The 21,953-nt window shown below is 36.8% G+C and overlaps 2 protein-coding genes across 2 annotated transcripts; both read right to left on the bottom strand.

Moving 5' to 3' along the window:
• Positions 1-387: 387 nt before the first annotated feature.
• Positions 388-5,260, bottom strand: TEX43 (testis expressed 43). Its single transcript, XM_037802239.1, is given in 4 exon segments — positions 388-623; positions 625-665; positions 3,707-3,815; positions 4,878-5,260. Coding segments are annotated over 4 exon segments (399 nt in total). The 5' UTR covers positions 4,961-5,260; the 3' UTR covers positions 388-457.
• Positions 5,261-5,436: 176 nt separating this feature from the next.
• PHAX (phosphorylated adaptor for RNA export) lies at positions 5,437-18,383 on the bottom strand. Its single transcript, XM_037802010.1, has 5 exons — positions 18,226-18,383; positions 16,025-16,641; positions 13,960-14,080; positions 10,283-10,366; positions 5,437-7,128 (listed from the first exon to the last, which is right to left on the bottom strand). The coding sequence occupies exons 1-5, from the start codon at positions 18,319-18,321 to the stop codon at positions 6,859-6,861; spliced, it is 1,188 nt and encodes a 395-aa protein (XP_037657938.1). The 5' UTR covers positions 18,322-18,383; the 3' UTR covers positions 5,437-6,858.
• Positions 18,384-21,953: the final 3,570 nt, after the last annotated feature.

Raw genomic sequence — 21,953 nt, 5'->3', positions numbered from 1 at the left:
AGGGGCTTGGGGACAGTCATAAAAGTAACAAGAATAACTCCCCACCCTGTAACTCCAACATTTCAGTTTGGCTCATCTGACATTGAATTTTGGAGAGGATGAGTAATAAAATGGGAATGAGGAGGAGAGAAAGGTAGTGGTATGCGGTAAGTTTTGAGGGTAGGAATGGACCAGTCCGTTACTTCTTAACTCTGTGGTGTGAAATTTATGTCAGCAAAAGGTGAGGCCGTTTTCCTTGTTCCCCTACTTTGTCTCAGATATTTTCAGAGTCTATTTTCTCTCAAAAGCCACTATAAATTACACAATTGATTTATTTTCTTGTAAACAAATTCAACCTGTACAATGGACTTAAATATTTACCAAAAGAGAGAAAGTCACTCACACACACACACACACACACACACACACACACACACACACACACACAGAAACACTTTATCACTTTATTCTTGTTTCATCAGACTAGTCGCCTCCTGAAGCCATGGGAAATCACAGTACTTTGGTATCTGGAGAGAGGCGAATGCAAAGGCATATCGGCAATTTTTATTTCTGGTGGACCTTTCCTCAAGACAATTTTACGATCTTCCCCATGGCAAAGTCTTTCACTGTGATTCAAAAACAGAGTCTTCTAAAGGGCCAGCGGGGATCCCACACACTTCTGCATGCTATGAAGAAAAAAAAAATTGCTGTATATCACGTCATATTTCACTTTCTTAAAATGGAAGGTTTCCCACAGTTTTTGTAAATGTCCATGTTCAGAAGGAAGGTCTAGTGGACAAAGCAACATCCTCTTTACAAAGGATATGCTCTGCCAGTCTTACCCGACTGCCAGGAAGGGCGGCATAAACTGGAGACTAGAAAGACAATAAACGTGGAGTCAGATTCTTGAATTCTAGCTTCACTAATTATCATGTGACTTTCTACAAGTCATTTACCTTCGTGAGGCTCAAGCTTTCTCAAATATAAAATGGGAATATTAAAGGGTTCTTTGAAGATTGAATAAAACCTTACATGGGGATGAAAAATCTTTTGCCAACTATTGAGTATTATATAGCTATAAAGTATGATGCTATGCTGGATAAAAAACAGCTAATTTGAGACTTAAGTATTCATCTACTTCTGATTCTTCAATACTGCTGAACAGCATTCTGGCCTGGTCTTGGGGTGTAGCCCCATCTCTTTTTTTTTTTTTTTCTTTTCCTATAGGAAAAGTGGTGAGGGTAAAGGAAAGAAAGGAGAGTGTAAGTTAGCATTTACTCATGTGGGCACATTCATGTTATTTAATTCTCATGGTAACTCTCTTAAGTAGAATGTTCTATATACCAATCACTAATTATATTTTTTAAGTTGTTCGGACCACTGTCAACTAAATTGTAGAAGTGAAATAGCTATGAAAAAATTATGCTAAATTAAAGTTCTAAAGAGTAAGGTCAAGAATTAAAAGAAATGTGTTGATGTCTTCAAAACAAAGTTTCTCTTTTCAGATTTCAACTCAGAGTTTATACTGCGTAGTTAGTTGTAGTGAATGAAAAAGATAGTCAATACTATCATTGTGCCACAGCTGTTTAAGACATTGAAAAATGACTTGATTAAAAGCTACTCAAGGCCTAAGAGTATCCCCCAGAGAACCTCTTTGTTGCTCAGATGTGGCCCTTTCTCTCTCTCTCTAAGCCTACACTGCAGGTGAACTCACTGTCCTCTCCACTACATGGGACATGACTCCCAGGGGTGTAAATCTCCCTGGCAACATGTAGCATGAACCTGGGGATGAGCTTGGACCTGCCATCATGGAATTGAGAAAATCTTCTTGACCAAAACGAGGAAGCAAAATAAAACAAAATAAAGTTTCAGTGGCTGAGAGATTTCAAATGGAGTGGAGAGGTCACTCTGGAGGGCACTCTTACGCGCTATGTAGATATCCCTTTTTAGTTTTTAGTGTATTGGAATAGCTAGAAGTAAATATCTGAAACTGTCGAACTGCAACCCAGTAGCCTTGATTCTTGAAGATGATTGCGTAAGTATGTAGCTTACATCGTGTGACTGTGTGATTGTGAAAACCTTGTGCCTCACACTCCCTTTATCCAGTACATGGACAGATGAGTAGAAACATAGGAACAAAAACTAAATGAAAAAATAGGATGGGATGGGTGGGGGGAGATGGGATGTTTTAGGTGTTCTTTTTTACTTTTATTTTTATTTTTTTTGCGTAAAGAAAATGTTATAAATAGATTGGGGTGATGAATGCACAACTATATGATGGTACTGTGAATAACTGTACACTGTGGATGACTGTAGGGTATGTGAATATATCTTAACAAAACTGTATTAAAAAATAAAAAATAAAAATTTTTAAAAACCCTCAAGGACATGAAATACAGCCCAAAGGTGGAGGAAGTCTTAATAATGAACATACATAAATTCAGTGTTTAAGTCTGGCAATTGAGTCTCAATTTACTCAGTTTTATCCTTGTTTTCAAAATATCACATAAAAATACATATGAAATAAACATCTCAGGGAAAATGCAGCTTCACTGATGTTATTACATTATACTGTACGTGTGCAGTAATAGTTTGGAGCTGTATGAACCCCAGAAAAACATGTTCTTAAAATCAATCCATTCCTGTGGGTGTGAACCCACTGTAAGTAGGACTTTTTGATGAGGTTATTGGTTAAGGTGTGGCCCACCTCAATCAGGATGGCTCTTAATTCTATTTCCTTTATGAGCAAAACGAAAGCCAGACAGAGGGAGAGAAAGCCACAGAGGGAGCAGCCAGAAGCTGAACATCCACAGATCCTGGAGAAGAGACCAGCAGACATCACCATGTATCTTGCCATGTGACAAACTAAGGATCAAGGATCGCTAGCAGCCAGCCACAGAGTGCCACAGTCTTTGGGGAGGAAGCACTGCCTTGATGATGCCTTGTTTGGGACTTTTTTTCCCAACCTCAAAACCATGAATCATTAAATTCCCAATGTTTAAGCCCTCCCTTGTATGATATTTGCTTGAACAGCCAAGGAAACGAAAACAGGCATATTTTAATAACACCTTTTCTATACAATATTTATATTTATAGTATCATCCCTGACTTGACAAAGTATATTCTTATTACTGGTTAACCACTTGAAATTTGCAAATCAGTTATACAAACATTCTTTCTAGGCATCATAACTTGAAATCTTTCCTCTTGTACTCAGATTATTTCAATATATTCTATTCTCCTTTAAAGAAAACAATTTACTTTTCACAGGCAGGTGGTAAATTGAATTTGGAAAATATTTTTAAAGTACTGACTTAATAGGAGCATTATCAGTGAGATAAGGCTCACTGAATGGGCAATGAGTCGAGTCTTATCTGTAAATCTAGCCAAACTATTCCATGGCTCTCTAACTGAATATGCAATACAACTTTAAAAATATATGCTCTGTACTGTAGCTTTAATATTACTGGTGTTTGCTTCTGAGCCAGCTGTTTAACAACATTCACTGCAAGTTGGCATGATGAGGAGAAAAAAGTGGACTTGGTACTAAAATCCTTCAGTTAATCTATTTTCAGTAATTAGGTTATTTGAATATGATACTGCTATTTAATGTTTGCTGGAAAGTTTATGAGAAAGTGCCTCAAAGGTTTTTGTGTATTTAGGTATTTCTATTCATAGATATATCAAATAGTAGAGGTTCTTATTATGAATATTTATGAGAAAATACCTTTAGATTCAAATTCCTGAATTTCATGTTCTCTTTCCAAGGCATAACATAACGTCTTGGGATCATCCCTTGCTTTAACGAAAAGCGTGGCAAGTGAATCTCATTACACCTGAAGATTACGAAAGCAAGAAGAAAGGATATATTGTGAGTTGAATAAAATCATTTTAGCATTATTCCAGGGAATGAAAACAGTTGTTTTGTCCATGTCTGAGACTCAATGCAGTACAGGACAGAGAGGTATGCCATTGCTTGAGGGTCACCTAGTAGATAATCATCCTCTGAATCCCTAAGTATCACCAAGATCAAGTCAGAGCGGGTATCTGTGCCTCCAACTGCATACTGATCTTTACAATTTGCTCATGATGCTTCATTTTAACATGATTTTAAGGGAGGGGGAGATGGGTGTAGGCAGCACACAGGGATTTGCTTCAGACCTATCCGTTACTTGAAGAAATCTAGCCATAGTGACAAAAAAAAAAAAAAAAAAAAAGCTAACTTCACTTTTGAATTTAGTACAAACTGTACACTCAGGTCAGATGTACTTTCCCTACTCATATATTGCTTTCCTCTCATCTGGAACATAAAGCTTTCAATATAGGTGCCAAGGTGTGATAGATTGAATTATGTACCTCAACAAAAGCTGTGTTCTTAATCCACATTCCTATGGGTGTGAACCCATTGTAAATAGGATCTTTTGAAGAAGTTATTTTTAGTTAAGATGTGTCCCAACTGAATGGAGTGAGCCTTAATCTGAATTACTAGAATCCTTTATAAGCAAAAACAAAGTCGGATGCAGTCATTCAGGCAGGAGCCAGAAGAGAGCAGAAAACTGGAAGAGCAGATGAGAGGGGGAGGTGGGCGGGAGGCGGGGAGAGAGAGAGATGAACATGTGATGGGAGGCAGAGATGCAGGTAAAGGAACCCAAGGATTGCAGCAAACCAACACCAGAATGCTACAAAATTAGGGGAGAAATCATGGCCTTGCTGAGGCCTTGATTTTGGACTTCTAGTTTTCTAAATCATGACCCAATAAATTTCTGTTAAGCCAACCCACGGTGTGGTATTTGTCATAGCAGTATGGCAAACTAAGACACAACGGGAAGCACAAAATTATCATTTTCATTTGTATAGTTCCCAGATTGCAGAACACCCCAGAACCCTTAAATTCTCACTTATTAGCAGGCTTATTTGAGGTCTCATTAGAGCAGTTGGCGAGTTTAGGTAAGATGGGACAAGCATCTTTTCCTGAAGCCATCAATGTTACAGAATTCTCATCTCCTCTAGAACTTCACTAACTCACTAGTCTATTTATGACACTGCCTTTGACATCATATTTTGCTGACTTCATAGCAAACCTTAGCAGTTACATTAGCATTTGACTGCCAAACTCAAAGCTATTTTCATTGCACTTCAAGAGTGTAAATCAAACTCGCTTAAACCTAAACCAATCCAACCCATTTTAACCTCTAAGATGTTATATTGCAGAATATAGAGTACAAAAACTCGATTTAATAAAGGTTATAGTGAAGATGAGCACATAAATTACTAATACAAAGAGGTGGAAGGTTGTAAGGGTAAATCCTACTAGCCAACAAGTAGAAAAAATGTTAGGCTGAGGAGGAAGAATTATTGTTAGATAAGCTGGCTTGGTATAAGTAGTAACTGAATAGCTGGGAACGGTTTGGATAGACACTTCCTATGTTTAGAAAGCCAGAAACGTTTAGAGAAGAGTTAACTTTAATGAGGATAAATTTTCAAAGAATCTTAAATTTCAAAGTGTTCATTTCTATGTGACATTAGCATGCAATACAAACCAGGAATCTGTGGAGTTTCCAAATGCTAAGGAAACAATTACTGCTGAAAAAGAACTAGGAAGGGGGTACTGATGGAAGACAAAGTAGCCTAAGGCATTATTACCTTTTAAAATCCTAACTTTCACTATAAAAACCAGCAACTTTAACAACTGTATGTGGCATTTACATTTCTAAATGCTGATTATCTTTCCTAATGTAATATACTTTACTTTTAAAAGAACACCTCATAAACAATCTCAGGTATGTGCAAAATCCAATTAACTAACATATTCCTTCTCCCTTGATTATAGCAATTTTATAAAATATTTAAGATAAAAAAATAAAGTCACTTGATGCTCATTAAGGACTGCCAAGACTCTAATTTTATTTTTGCATTCTTTATAAATAAAAAACCAATAATCATTATTTTCTTTTCCCACTTAGATCCAACTTCAATAACCATATATTTCAGGAACTACTGAAAGACTTCAAGTACACTGTTTACAAAGAACAGTTCATAATGGTATCCTATACATTTTTGTAACTATAGTCGACTCTTGGAACATGTTAAATAAACTAACTTTATTTTCTTCATTAATAAAAATTAATAATTTGAAACTTCATGCAGCTGGGATTATTTGTAATAGCTAACTCCTTAACATAAGGTAAAACAGTAGTAGGCAAGCTGCCATTGGGAAATTTTTAATGTCCAAAGTAATAATGCAGGTATGGATCACATTCAGTATTTAGTACATGAACAAGTTAATTAATAAAAATTCAAAAAGTTACAGTTAAGAACCAATATTCTTCAAAAAGTATCTTTATTTACTCCTGGCCAAACAAATAAGTGGAAAGAGCCACCATCATAAGCCTATTTTAATTTTGGTGTCTTATCCTTAAAATTGTCCAAGTATTTAGAACACAGAAAAACCAAATTTGAATGCATTTGCAATAGGTTAACAATTTACATGTTCCATTAGGATATTTTAATGGAATGTCTTGAAACCAAAGCATAATTCAGAAAAAGTCAGAAAAAGACAAATTTTTGAATGGCATATTATGACTTGAACAAAACTGATTATCAGCTAGTAATACTCACATTAGCACATGCAACAGAATGAGAAATTAAATTCTCTGCTATATACTTTTAAGTATTTTGTCAGACATGAGAAATTTTTAAATGTTTCTATTGATCACATTCATCTCCCCACATATATTCATTTTTATTTAAAATAAGAATACAGTTCTCTTTTCTTCAAATTTTCATGTTTATCAGTGCAAAGTAAAACAAATCTCAGTAGAAATGATTTATTACAATGTTACTTTAGAAAGCCTTCTTGCTCAAGTTGCCCAAAATGTACTAAAAGATGTCCAAATCATGGGAATGATCAACCTCAATGGCTTCCTCTGCATCCAATTTTGTTTCTCCATGACCTTCTTGTGATTCATCAAGCGAGGCCAGGGCCTCATTTGTGTCACTTGCAAAAGTTTCTCGTGATGTATCATCATCTTCTTGAAAATTTAAGCTTTTAATAGCTTGTTTCATCTTTTTCCCCAACACTTGTGTTCTCCTCTTCCTAGCGGCTTTTTTATTTTCATATTCCTTTTGATTTTCAATGTAGAAAATGTCCTATAACAAACAACTCCAGTAAGTTCTAAATATATATATTACCTAAATTTATTAAAAACTACCATTTATTAAGTTTGTACAAGGCAGGCCCTTTACACTCATTATCTCCATTTCTCACAAAAAACAATCAAATATTAGATTCATTTTATAAATGAAGACATAGAGTCCAAGAGATTAAGTCACCAATGAAATAAAGGATGAAGCTATGATTGAAACACAACCTAGTGTTAGCTGTAGGCCCATGCTTATTCCACTATAACACATCATGTCTACAGTTCAAGGCTTTTTAAATGGAAAAATACAAGAGGAAAATCACGTTGCTTAGGGTTTAAACATAACATATCACACAACAAAACAGAAGTTGTAAGAATAAAGATTTACTAACTTTGAAATATCACTATCACCTTACGTGATTGCCCATGATAAAAAACTGAGCCAGGCCTGAATTGTATGAATAATGATCATGTCATCTACACAATGAAGGAAAAATTCCGTCTCTTAAAAAATATTACAGCAATTAACATAACAGGATGCAAATTTTTGTCAAAAACTTGGCTTGGTTTGTTAAAAACAAGTCAGCAGTACACATTAGCACTGATATGTTCGTTATAAACAGCATACAGAATCAGAAGAAGGAGTAAAGAACTCTGTAATTAAGGGGATAGGAGAAAGCTTCAGAACACAAGTGTTTTGATGAAAAGGAAGAATAAAAGTATTTGCTAAAGAAGTGAGGAAGGGCTGGGGGTGAACGATGAGGGATACACCTATGGGAGAAAGAAGTAAAGAAAGGGCAATAAAGGTGAATTCAGAGTAAAATGAAGCTAGCTACCATTTAATGAGTGAGCATTTTTATGTGCCAGGCATTATGCTAAGAACTTTATATGTACATTAACTCATTTCATCCTCACAAAAACCTTCTAGGGTAGGCAAATCATTCTTGTTTTCAGATGAGGAAGATGAGGCAAAAGATTGAAGAGTAATATGCGGCCCAAATGAATGAGGTAGGGTCTTAAATCTAGATTATTGGAGTCCTTTATAAGTAGAAGAAATTGAAAAATAGCAAAAGCCATGGGGAGGAGCCAGAGGCAGGAAGTCAATGAGAAGTCAGAAGTTAACAGAACCCCGGAGAAAAAGGAGAAGGCATTGTCATGTGATGGGAAAGCTCAGGAACCCAATGATTGCCAGCTAACCAGAATGCTACAAGTCCGGTAGGAAGCAGGCCTTCCATCCTCTGAAACTGTGAGACAACAAATTCCTATTGTTGAAGCCAATCAACTGTGTGGTATTTGTTACAGCAGCTAGGAACTAAGACAAATCCCCTTCCACACAATGAGTTAGGTGAACTGAATTTCAAAGATGTGAAACAGTGAAAAGAACAAGGATTTGGAATTAGTATTCTGTGTAACCCCAGGCAAATCATTTTTACTCTTTATGTGCATATTAGGATAACACCACTTTGATAGACGTGTGGTGAAGATTAAGTCATATAAAGTGCCATGCATGTTTAATAAATGTTAATTTCCTATCTCCTGCCCCTATTGTCCAACATTTAATTACTCACAAAAAGCTTTTCTATGTATTATTTTATTTAATCCTATTTTAACTCTATTAAATAGGCATGGAACATATTAAAGTACCCACTTTATGGATGAGAAAATCAAGGCTGAGGGAGATTAAGTGATCTGTTCATGGTGATATAACCATTAAATGGCACAAGTAAGATTAAAATCCAGGTTTTGAAACCTAGAGATTTATTTTTATCACACTAAGCTATTTCTCTGAAAAAAGCAATAACTTGCTATCAAAAACCAAGGAAGAATGATCAAAATAATTATTTTGCTAAGGGAAAAAAAGCAGTTATGGACTAGTTTCAGATGTACAAAAACAGTAACATTTCCTACAAGAATACAGATATTAAAAAAATAAATAAATTAAAAAATGGCTGGAAGTGATTAGCCAGAAACGTAAAGAAAAAGAAACAAAACTGGAAAAAAAGCACAATATGGTAACATGGAACATCAGAGGAACGGCTTTTCTTTATCTGTCATCATTAGCACCATAATTAGTAAGGCTAGAACTCACATCCCTATTACCTTTATCACTCACTATTATAATAGTTACTCAAATACAGCAGTTGTGTTGTATGCTTACCAACTCTTTATTTCAACCTTCATCATATCTGCTTATTGCAACCAGGTTCTCTAACAAACTAAAATATATCCAATTTCGAGCTGTGAAAAATCCACACTCTAGAAGAATTCCCATATAATACATTTCCAGTAACACACAAAAAGTGATTAAGAATACTAAGGTGCCCAGCTTCCAGTTTATAAGAAATACTGGAGAGAGAGGAATGAATAAAACAAACCTAGGAGGAGACAATCACCAGAATGTGGTGCATTTTATAAGATAACCATTTTGGATTCTTCAAAAGGTCCAAATCATGGGGTAAAATATGAGACTCAAAAAAATTTCGACATAACAAATGGAATGTGAGACCCTGGTTTGGAGAAAAAGCTATAAAATACATTCTTGGGACTACTGGAAAATTGGAATAAAGTCTAGAAAGCAGATGATACTATGAAATTGTTTTCATTTCTCTTAGGAGTTGATACTGGGTCTTGTGGCAATGTTGTATATTAGTCTTATTACTGGGAGACGCTTGTTGAATTAGGGCTGAGCATCATGGTGTTTGCTACTTTTTTCCAAATGGTACAGAAAAAAAAATTATATAGGTAAAGCAAGAATGTCAAATATTAACAACTACTGAGTAAGTGGAAGATACGTGGGTATTCACCCTACCATTCTTTCACCTTTTTTTGTATGTTTGAAAATTTTTATTAATAAAAAGTTGTAGGAAGGTAGAAAAAAAATAATTATGTGCTAAAAGAACAGGAAAGACTTTGCCAAAAAAATAAAAGACAGCTAGATCTTGGCCCTGAAAGGAAGAAAAAGAGGAGGCAGGGCTTTTGAGTCAGGGTAAAAAAAAGGGGGGGGGGGGGGGGCAAGGTTTACTTGAAATGAGACAATGACAAAATCAGGCCATCTAAGGCAGAGCCGGTGATAGAGATTAAGAGAAAATGAAGCCAGAGAGGCTGAATGGAAATCAAATCATGACGGATACCTTAAAAGACAAGAACATCATCACTATTACCTTAATTTGTTCCTCGCTGATACTGGGAGTGTTTTTCAGGAGATTCAGAAAAACTCCACCTGGTGTTCTTCTTCGACTACCATTCTACAAAAAGCAACAGAAAAATTATATCGTATAGACTCTTCCCATGAATGGCCATGGCATCATTTAATTGGACAAATGGCCTAAAGCATTAGAAGAGGCCTAGGAAAGTAGAAGGAAAACAAGATTTGAAGCCCAGTCCTGATTCTGACCCTTGTGAATCTGCTAGGATTCAAAATTTCATCTATAAAATAAAAGCCAAAGAAAGTGATCTTTACTTTTTTCCAACTCCCAAATTCTGTGATTTATAAAATCTCCAGTGTATTAAACAGGCTACCAGATCAAATGACCTAATAAAAATGACCTGATTTTCTGCTTTATCTGCCTTCTGGTCAAATCAGGAATATTCTATTAGATATTAAAAAATATTCTAAAGCCTCAATAATTAAAACAGTGTGGTACTGAAATAAAACTAGAATGAGCAATGGAAAATAGAAAATCTAGAAATAAAATCAAATACACATGGGGATATAGTCAATGATAAAGATAGTATAGTATCTCAAACTACAGGAAGTAAAATGGACTATTCAATGACTTGAAGCAACTGGAAAGCCTATCTAGAGAAATACTAAATTGGACTCATACTTCTTTCCTTGTACTGTAATATATTCCAAATGGATCAAAGATTAAACAACATATACATATATAAAATAAGTCAGAATATATATACATACATACACACATATATAAAATAACTCTAATTATGATACAGCCATTCATAGGAATCCTGGTAACTGCAAAAACAATGAGGAGGTTCTTTCTACAGTGATATGAGAAGATCTCCAAGAAACATAGTAAAAAAAAAAAAAAGGCAAGGTATAGAACAGTGTTTTTACTATTTGTGTAAAAAATAAACGGATGGGGAAGAGACCTGAGCGGCTAGAAGATAGGAGTAGTAAGGTAACCTTTCACTCTACACTCTTACTCTGATTTTTGAATTATGTGAATGTGTTAACTATTCAAACTGAACTAAAAAAAATCAGTGAACATATACATTTTTGCAAGACAACTTTAGTTTGAGATCACTTTTTAAAACTTTTAAATTTCTATATAAATATATGCTCACTGCAGAAAAAGTAGCAAAAACTGATGGGTAAAAAGAAAACATCACCCATAATCCCACTCCCCATAGGAAATCACTGTAACATTTTGGCATACACAATCTTTCAACTTTTTCATATGTCAAATGTATTTTTAATCCCCGCTCCCAAAAATGGGTACAAACTGGTTTATAATCCATGTTTTTCTGATTAAATAATCCATTACATGCACTCTTCCATTTCAAAGAGATTGCTGAGATTTTGCAAGCTAGTGTGTATTTTTGGATACCACTCTTTAAACTGACCAAAACCTTGACTTTTCCTTTTCTTACATCCTCCATCTAAGGAAATCCTTTTGGCTCTGTCTTCCATATAGACACAGAATCTGACCACTTTTCGTCACCCCATCGCTACCACCCCAGAGTCACTATCAATCTCTCACCTAGATTACTGCATTAACCTCCTAAAACAGTTTTCTTGCTTCTACCCTTGACCCCACATCCAGTCTATTTTCAACACAGCAGCAAAAAATGAAAGATATGTCTTATCTGTTCAAAACCCTTCAAGGGCTGTTTCATTCCAAGTAACAGCTAAATTCCTTAAAATGCCAAACAAGTTTCCACTAGATCTCACCCCATATTACTCTCTGACCTCACATCCTTCTCTTCCTCAAGCACTCTGCTCCAGCCACATTGGCCCCTTGTTGATACCAGACACCAAGGCCAGAAATAGAAATGAAGAGAGTGAGCTGCATCATGCAAGTGCAAGATTAGAGCCTGTCTTTATTTAAAATTTTGTTCATCATGGATTTTTTTTTTTTTTTTTTGCTTTTGAAAATATTACATTAAAATATTTATCTTGAATATTGGTTTTCTTTTTTTTTTTTTTTTTTTGGTACCCTTTCAAATTCTGAGCCCAAGGTTCTAAATACCTTACTAACTTCATTCTAGAACCGGCCCTGCCAGGCACACTTCACTTCTACAATGACTGTCACTTCTGCCTGGCCTGCTCTTCCTACAGTGCTCACCTTCTTCACGTCCTTATTTAAATGGCACCTTCTCAGTAAGGTCTACCCTGACCACTTTAATTTAACTGCAATAACCTCCTTTCCTCTACTCTTTGTACATGCATTTGATCTATTTCTTTTCCAATAGTATTTATCACTTTTTAACATATTTAGGTTATTACATTTAGTATTTATAGACTATCTCCCTCCCACCCCCCAACTACAACACAAGTTCCCTTGTAACAGTGCCTGGCATATAGTAGGCACTCAATAAATAATCATTTAAAGAAAGAATGAAACAAAAGAAAGTGAATTTGGACTTGCATCTTCCTAACATTCGGTAGATTTGCATTACATTACTGGAATATAAGGTTTTATTCCTACAGTATTAAAAAATTGATGAATCTATAACTTTGCACTTAACTATATGAAACTCCAAGTAACTTAGAATGACACAAATAGGGAAGCCAGTGCATTCATGATTTTAATTTGTTTTGTTGCTAACTTTTGCTTTGACTTTTGTAACTTGTATGTCCACAGGCTGTTTCCTCAGTCAACCTCTAACTGGTTTCTTTTCTCTCCATTTCCACAGTATAATACTGATACACTCTCCAGGAAGTCATGTTCAGATTCATGAGTAAAGAGTAAGAAGAAAGCCATTCAAACTTCATCCTTACCGTGTACTGAAAGCTGAATTAGATAAGATGTGCAAAACCATTCTAAGGAATAAACTGTCACTACCAGTGGTCTGGCCCTAACAAGAGGAATATGCCTTTTGACATTCTGAAACAGTAAACAGTATTTTCTCAACCTTTTTTTTCATTCTTGTTCCCCCACCCCAAGGAGCCTTTCAAGACATTTTTTTCCTATTCCTTCCCATCACCCATAACATTAACAGACATACTGTATTTCTATCTGTGCTTTATACATAACAAAAGTAAGATTTTTTTGCATTCCCCCCCACATGAAGAACCAATTTTTGAGAATGAACTAATTAAATTAACCACAAATAACATTTTCACCATTGCTAAGTGCCCTGCACTGTGATAGGTACTTTCACATGCATTATCTCATCTAACCCTTAACAATATAGGATTAATTCCCATTTTATGGCTGAGGAGCCTGAACCTAAGAGAAGTAAAATAATTTAGCCAAATCTCACAGCTAATAAGTTGGGGAAACAGAACTCAAAACAAGGCATACAAACTCCAAAACCCATACTCTCAAAATCTGAGTTTCCAGGCTCCTTCCAGACACTTTGCCTTAAAATTTCAACCCCTACACTGAACAAATCATGTAAGATATATGTTGTTGCCCACTAACAGGCAACAATTTAACTATTTTTTTTGTAAGTAAAGTATTCATTGCAAGACAGAATACACCAAATTTTTAAAACTTAGTCTTCATTGTTGAAGTTTTTTTTTTTTTAACTCGAAACACACTGCCATCATTTATGGTAAATAAGAGCTCCAACAATCAGAGGCAAATTTACTTTGTTAAAAAAAAAAAAATCACACAAGAAGACAGCAATGAAATGCAGTTAGTCTTACCATAATAAAAAGGCCACCATTTTGTTCAACTTCAGCAGTTTCCATCAGAAGCTCAATTGCCTTTTTGTTCCCAATTATCCTTACTACTCGGGTTATCAGATCTTTCTTTGGTTCCTGTAACCTGGTAAGGAACAAATCAAGTAACATTAACCTCTTTATTTGTTTATATAAAGTTGATGAAATCTACCTTCATTTCCAGTTTAGTACCCAACTAGAATCAAAATCCTACTGCAGTAACGTATAGTTTTCTAAATCTTTAATATTTAACCCTGGAATCACTGACATGGAAACATTCCTCATCTTGGGTCACCTAAGAAGACAATAACCCCAAGGTTCCTGGCCTTCTCATTCACCTTACCGGATTATGACAGCTGTTGAAATACAAGCACACATAAAACAAAGTAAATGCAAGCCTAAGCGCAAAAGATAAAACTAGTCCACTCTTGTGAAAACAATTTAACAGATATACACTAAGCTTTCAATTATAATATCTAAAAGATAGCTCTCCTAACTCCAGAGACTTCTGGGAACTTTAAACTGGATAGCACCATTCCTTACAGGCTTCTGCTTCAAAATAAAGGATGGAAGTTTAATAAAATAAAATAAAAATTTATTTTTTATTTAATGAAGTCTTTCTATGGGGTAAGCACAATTCTAAGAAAACTCATATGCAGTATATTATCTCAGTTAATTCTCTCAACAACCTTAAGAGGTAGGCTTCATTTTACTATTGAGAGATAAAAACACACGGACAGCCTAATTATAATTAACTCTTCTAATGCCAGAGATGACACTCTGTAGAGATGAAGAAGAATAAATAGTGGAGTCGTCCAACTAGTTCCATAGTCAGACCTGGTATACTGTTTCTTCTCAACAGGAGGCAAATCATTACCGTGGAAAGAGCAATGGATTAGGAAAAAAGGACCATGGATTAGTCCCAGGTCTGATGCAAATTAAATCTGTGTCCTTGGACAACCCACATAACTAGTGGGTCTTTTTCCTTGTTTGTAACATGAAGGCTTTGGTTTACAAAATCTCTACTCAAATTTTAAATTCTCTCATATTTTAAAACTCCACTACTGGTATTGAGATAGGTTTGCTTGTCTCCTTTTCCCACCAGCCATATTATTCTTGAACCATAGCTTTCAAATATGCAACACTGTGACTTAAAGCTAAAGAAAAATTTATCAAAATTTGAACTTGTTAAAAATACATGATTTGTAAATTTACCACACACCAAGCAATATTACTACTTGGTTTTTACCCAAGAGAAGTGAAAATACATATCCAAAAATCTAATTACTCACAAAAGCCAAAGTAGAAGCCACTTAAATGTCCATCAATTGGTGAATGGATAAACAAAATGTGGTATAGCACAATATAATACAATATAAAAATTTAAACATATACATAAAGCAATATAAAGGAAGGAACTACTGATTTCCGCTACAATACGGATGAATCTCAAAAACATGCTAAGTCAAAGAAGCCAGGCATAAGACCACAAACCGTATGATTCCATTTATATGAAATGTCCAGAAAAGGCAAAGTATAGAGATGGAAAGTAGATTAGTGGTTGCCTGGGGCTGGGAATGGGAATTAAATATAGGTCATGAAGGACCTTACTGCAGTGATGGAAATATTCTACAACTGGTTGATGGTGATGGCTGTAAAACTGGGTAAATTCACTAAAAATCACTGCATCACATACTTGAAATGGATAAATTTTATTATATGTAAAATATATCAATAAAGTTGTAAAAAAAAAGGTCACAAATACTTGAAAACACTGCAAAAAACAATTTTTAAAGATGTTTTATCTAATGAGCTATAGGGCATTAAATGGAAAAAGTTGATAAAAATATGCAAAATATCATATTAAGCTTATCCACATTTACAAAAACACAAATGTATTCATATAAACAAGTAAGCCTAGAGTTTGTTATTTTTAATTAAAAAGTTTCAAAAAGGAACATCATTAATGAATTTGGAGCCTATTTTATTTCCAACAGCTGGAGGACATTTGGTCAAGCGCTCATTTGTAGGACAAAATTTAAATGCTCACCTGAAAGAAATTTCATCAGCCACTTTTTCTTGAGAATCTTCCTCTGTGATTTCATATCGGCCTTTATAGTTCATTTCCAGTCTGTCCCCCAGTCTCTCTTTGACAGGTCGTTTGCGTTTGAGGTGACCTTGCCCATTTTCCTCTTCCTTTGATCCCATTTTTTTGCCACCATGCATATATTCATCTAGTTCTTTGTCTAATTCTTTTGAATGCTCCTGAGATTCCTTCTTAAGTTTCTTAGCAAGCAAATAATTGTAAGTCTCAGATTGTCTGCTTTTGTCAATAGTGCCATCCATTCCCAAAATTCCCAGTTCAGTGGCCACTGCATCTTGATTCTGTTCCTGCAGCACAGCACCCCATATGTTGTTAATTTTCTTTCCTCCAGCAACAAGTGATTTCTGGCTGCTCTGGCCAAACTGAAAAGGTTCTGGTTTGGGAGGAGGGTTAAAACATTTCTGCCGCTTGCGTTTCCAAAGAGAACTATCATCATCTGAATCGGAAAAACTCTCTTCACTTGAATCCACACTTTTAACATTCCGATAATGGGATACTGGCACACAGGCTGCTGCTGCAGTATTCTGGAAGGGCTTCACTGCAAGGTCCCCACCTAATACTTTCTGCAAGTGAAAGAATACAATCGATTCCACAAAACACATTAACCCTACCCACTGTGTACTATTAAAAAAAAAATTAGGGATTTAATTGCACTGTTTTGAAGAACTGATCTTCAAACACATACTCTGAAATCTAGGACCCACTTTTCTAAAGTTTCACATGATATGTGTCATCTGCAAACCCAAAATTCTTATTTCTACAGCAAATACAGCACCTATTTCTAAGGTCTCCTAAGAAACTACCAAAGCTCTAATTCTCACCTGGACTGGCCAATTTTTGAAGATTTTCAATTTCTTCAGTTACTTGTCAGAATGTTTGAAAATAACAGGTACATAATTGCTACTGGCAGTTAAAACTGAATTTTTTCTTTCTTTCCAAAGATGTCTGTCTTGCATTTGGGTACATCAATTTCCTACATGTGTTTTTGTGATTCTACTCCTTTTAGATTAAATGGTAAACTCCTAGAAATAGGAATACCTGACATGCTACTTTTAGAACTTAAGAGTCCATGGCATTCAATTTACCAAGTTATAGGTCAATCTATGTAAAATATCCTGGAAGAGACTGAAAAGCAATTATCTTGGCATCAACTTCTTAAGACATTTTATGTACAAAAAGAATCATCTTTGCTTTTTAGTATACACCAAACCAAGTATCTGTTGAGCTTCTATTATGTGCTACAAATGGAGAGTGATGTAAATCAATAATAAGATTATCAGAATTAGTGTGCTATATGCTCCAATGGATCCTCACAACAACCCAATCAGCAGCATACTATTATTAGCACCGTTCTACAGATAGGGATGCTGAGGCAACTGAGCTAAATTACTTGCCGCAGGTCACATAGTGGCAGCGCCAGATTTTGAATGCCAGCATCCCGGCAACCAAAGCCCTCTCAAAGGGCTTATTATCTAGTACGGCAGCCAAGACAAATACCCATTCAGAACACTGGAAAGCTAGTGCCACGGTACCGCGTGACGAAGCTACTGTTAGGTGGAAATAAGGAAAACCAGGCCCGTGAGCGAGTGACGACCTTCATTCTTCGGCTACAGTCTGTCAGCTCAGGGCAGGCTTTGGGCGAAAACGAGCACCTTGGACTGTTTTGCGCCGATGTTCTCAGGTTCTACAATTTCGGCCAAATCGGCCCTTCCAGGACAATCTAGCGGCTCTGGAATGGGGAAGCCTGCATGTTTAGGAAACGAAGAAAGGCGCGTGGAAGGCGGAGCTGGCGGCACCCCCGCCTCCAGTAGGCCCCAAGCCCCGCGGCCGCCGCCCGTGGCAGCGCAGGCTCAGCACGCCGACCCGGGACCTCGCCCATCACCGCTCCCCTCGCCTCAGTCCGCTCCTCACTCTCAAAGATGCCGCCCAGCACCGCCCCCCGCAACCAGGCCTTCGCGCCCCGGACCCGAGGATGCCCGCCCCCCACAGCCAGCGCCTTACCCTCACCGCGCCGCCACCCCACCCGAGCACTGCCCTTCATAGCAGGGGTTCCTCGCTCCCGGCGCGGGGGCGTCGGCCCGACAGCTCCCTGCGGCCTGGGCCCCGCGCTCCCAGCCCAGAAACACCTTCCAAACCTTCACACTCACCGGCACCTGCAGCGGCCTGTCGCTGGGCGCCACTGTCATGTCGGAATCCGAGTCAGACAGCTGCCCATCTTCCATGGCGCCAACGTCCTGCGCCATCTTCCCGCGGCGTTGCAATTCAGAAGAGCACTTCCGGAGCAGCGGCGGGAAGGCCTGGGCGTTGTGGCTCCTCCGGCGCCCCCGCGCGGGGCATGCGCCTGCCCACGCGGCCTATCAGAAGCTCCGGGCCGCCTGGGTCAAAACTGACCTATAAAGCGTTATCGTTGCAAAAATTCGAACAACTCCGGGAAAATGAATCCCCTGTATTCCCAACAGTTTGGCGTGTTTTCTTCCAAATTGTTTTTCCGTGAACTGTTTTGTGCACGGACAGCAGCGGGCCAGTATTCCTCCCTTGGAGTCACGCCTGGATACTCTATTCTGGTCTCCCCCGTAATCCACTGTACAAGTATCCTCCCCGGGAGCCTTTAAGACGCTATGGTCTGCCCTCTCTCCAGCCGCGCTGCACAAGCTGTTGTTCCTCAGGCAGTTTCGTTCTTTACCAGCTTAAGTCCTTTGCAATAGCTGTTTCCTTGGCCTGGAAGACCCACCCCCACTCCCAGCACCATCGCTTTCACAGGTTGTTTCTCTCACTTGATTCAGGTTCCGGATTAAATACCACCTGAGAGAGGCCTTCTTCAACCACTGGAACTAAAACAGGATCCCCTACTATCACTCACTAATACTTTTTTTTCTTCATAGCATCAACAGTTACATAAGTGTTTTGTTTGCTTATGTTCCCTACTAAAATGTCTCCTTTATTCACTTTATTCAGTGTCCAGCACACTGACTTTTTGCACACGGTAGGTGATCAATAAATATTTATTAAATGCTTTGTATACAAATAGGTTCTTATTTTTTGTACCTGTTATCTGCCTTTAATATATACATACACACACACACACACACACACACACACATATTACTATGTATCCTGGACACCTTTCCATGTCAAAATATGAAAATCTATCTTATTTTTAATCCCTCCATTGTATGGAATTTCCGTCATTTATTTAAATATTCTCTACTGGTAGACATTTAGGCTGTAGCCAATTTTTCCTAATTACTAAGATGTTGCGATTAAGATGTATTTTTACAAATTTTTCTTATTTCTTTAGGACAGATTTCTGGCCTGTGTGGAAAAGAATGCATCCAGGTTTTTTATTAATTTTTTTTGTTAGAGAAATTATAGGTTTACAGAAATATTGTACATAAAATATATAAAATACAGAGTTCCCATATACCACTCTTATTATTAACAACTTGCATTAGTGATGTACATTTTGTACACAGATTTTTGAAATGTGAATTTAAGAGCTGGAGAGTTCCAATCGCTTATTTTGACAAATACATAGCTAAGCTTTTGGAGAGCTGAGTCTTGATTCCGGGTCTGCTAACTCTTAGACAACTTTATTATTTTACCTTTTGTACTTAGATTTACAATCCACCAGTTGATTTTTTTATTCAATTTTATTGAGATAAATTCCCATACCATACAATCATCCAAAGTGTACAATCAGCTGCTCACAGTAGCATCATATAGTTGTGCATTCATCACCCTAATCTATTCTTTGAACATCCTCCCTGCTCCAGAATAAGTGAAAATAAAAATAAAAAACAAAGTAAAGAAGACCATCCAAAACATCCCCCCACCCTATTTTTCATTTAGTTTTTTGTCCCCATCATTCTACTCATCCATCCATACACTGGATAAGGGGAGTGTGATCCATAAGGCTTTCACAGTCACACTGTCACCTCTTGTAAGCTACATTGCTATACAATTATTTTCAAGAGTCAAGGCTACTGGGTTGCAGTTTGATAGTTTCAGGTATTTACTTCTAGCTATTCCAGTGCATTAAAACCTAAAAAGGGCTATCTATATAGTACATAAGAATGCCCACCAGAGTGACCTCTTGACTCTATTTGCCACCAATTGATTTTTGAGTATGGTTGCTTTAGCAGATATCTATCTATACATCCCTGTAGCCATCTTTCATTCCATTTTATTTTTAAGCTGTAAAGGCAAGATGCAGTTATGAGTACATTTCACCCCTAAATACTCCAGCATGCATATCATTAACAAGTTTTCAATATTTATTTGTGGTTCTTTTTATAAATTGAGGAAAATTTACATATCTTTGATGAGTTCTGACAAAGGCATACATCTGTGAATGAAACTCCTATCAAGATGCAGAACATGACCATCAATTCAGACCATCAAGACCCTTCTAAGTAAATCCCTACCCCACCCCTTCATAGATTAGTTTTGGTTTGTTCTAGAACTTCATATAAATGGAATTATTCTATATCTACTTTTATGGATAAAGCTTCTTTCACTCAGTTTAATATTTTTGACATTCGTTGTCAAAATGGACATCAATAGTTTATTCCTTTTTATTGCTAAGTAATATTCTATTCTGTGAATATACCAGTTTATCCATTCTGCTGTTGATGGACATCTGAGCTGTTTCCAGTTTGGGGCTGTGATGGTTAAGTTCATATGTAAACTTAGCTAGGTTATGGTGTCCAGTTGTTTGGGTAAGCAAGCACTGGTCTGATTGTTACTGTAAAGATATTTCATGGATTTAAATCATCAGTTTTTTTATTGCATCTATGGCTGATTATATCTACAATCAACTGAGAAGTTTGCTTCAACAATGAGAGAAGTCTCATCCAATCACTTGAAGGCCTTAAAAGGAGAAGTGATGATTTCAGCAGTCAGAAGGAAGAATTTCCATCTCTAATTCTCTGAGCCAGCTTCTCCTGGGGAATTCATCGAAAACCTTGATCGAAGTTCTCAGTATGTGGCCTGCCCTGAAGAATTTGGACTTGCCCATTTCCACAGTCATGTGAGACAATTCCTATAATAAATCTCTTAATATTTACATTTTATATATGTATATATATATATATATTTTTTCTGTCGGTTCTGTTTCCCTGGGGCTAATGTGGATATAATATGGATACAGTTACTGATTTTTGTGTCTTTTGGTGGGGGGGTGGTATTCTTGTTTGTGTCTTTTTGTGGGTATTTACTTTCACATTTTTTAGGTAAACATTTGAATGCCAGTTATCAATTTATTTATTAAGCTCCAAATTCATCCTTTTTGCTTGCTCAGTGAAAATGAAATCTGAGCTCTTTAAATATTTTCCCTTTGCTAGCTGGCACTGAACTTTTGTCAAAAAAGAGACCTGGAGAGCCATTGCAGGAGGAAAGGATTTTACTTTCTAATTCTAATGTACTTATTTATAAGGCTCCTGCAGCACTCACAGCTTCCCCAGTGTCCAGCTCCTTCAGTGCACAATAGCCAGCACAACACCTTTGGCTGATTTCATAGCAGTGTCTCCCATGAGACACCTCCCCCAGCATCCTAGAGTAGATTTCAAGGAAGTTCCACTAGGTGGCATCATAGCAACTTTGCCATGTAGTGACCCACAGATCCTGCCAGGTCTGGATCTCAGCTGTGGGGTGGTCCTCTTCCGTGGATGCCATCTCCATCCAAGGGGTAGTAGATGCTCTTTGTATCTTCTATTCCTATATTCTTTATAATTCTCTTCACATCTTACTAGCCAAAACGTTGTTACTCCAATCAGCTGTTTCAGGAAATAATACTTGATATTAAATTTTTCCTGTTCAAATTAACTGTATGGTTTTTCTCTCCTGAGCAGTCCCAGACTGATACAACCTAGGAGTG

The sequence above is a fragment of the Choloepus didactylus genome, chromosome 13 (genome assembly GCF_015220235.1).
Source record: "Choloepus didactylus isolate mChoDid1 chromosome 13, mChoDid1.pri, whole genome shotgun sequence".
Lineage (NCBI taxonomy): Eukaryota > Metazoa > Chordata > Mammalia > Pilosa > Megalonychidae > Choloepus > Choloepus didactylus.
The sequence above is the reverse complement of the archived record's forward strand: the minus strand, read 5'-3'. Positions and strand labels throughout refer to the sequence as shown.

Excerpts from the sequence above, each read along its gene's own strand:
- PHAX (XM_037802010.1), bottom strand. The coding sequence starts at position 18,321 with ATGGCGCAGGACGTTGGCGCCATGGAAGATGGGCAGCTGTCTGACTCG. Across the intron at positions 14,081-16,024 it reads GCTGATGAAATTTCTTTCAG|GTTACAGGAACCAAAGAAAG; the intron begins GTGAGCATTTAA and ends GTTCCTTACCAG. Across the intron at positions 7,129-10,282 it reads TCAGCGAGGAACAAATTAAG|GACATTTTCTACATTGAAAA; the intron begins GTAATAGTGATG and ends TGTTTGTTATAG.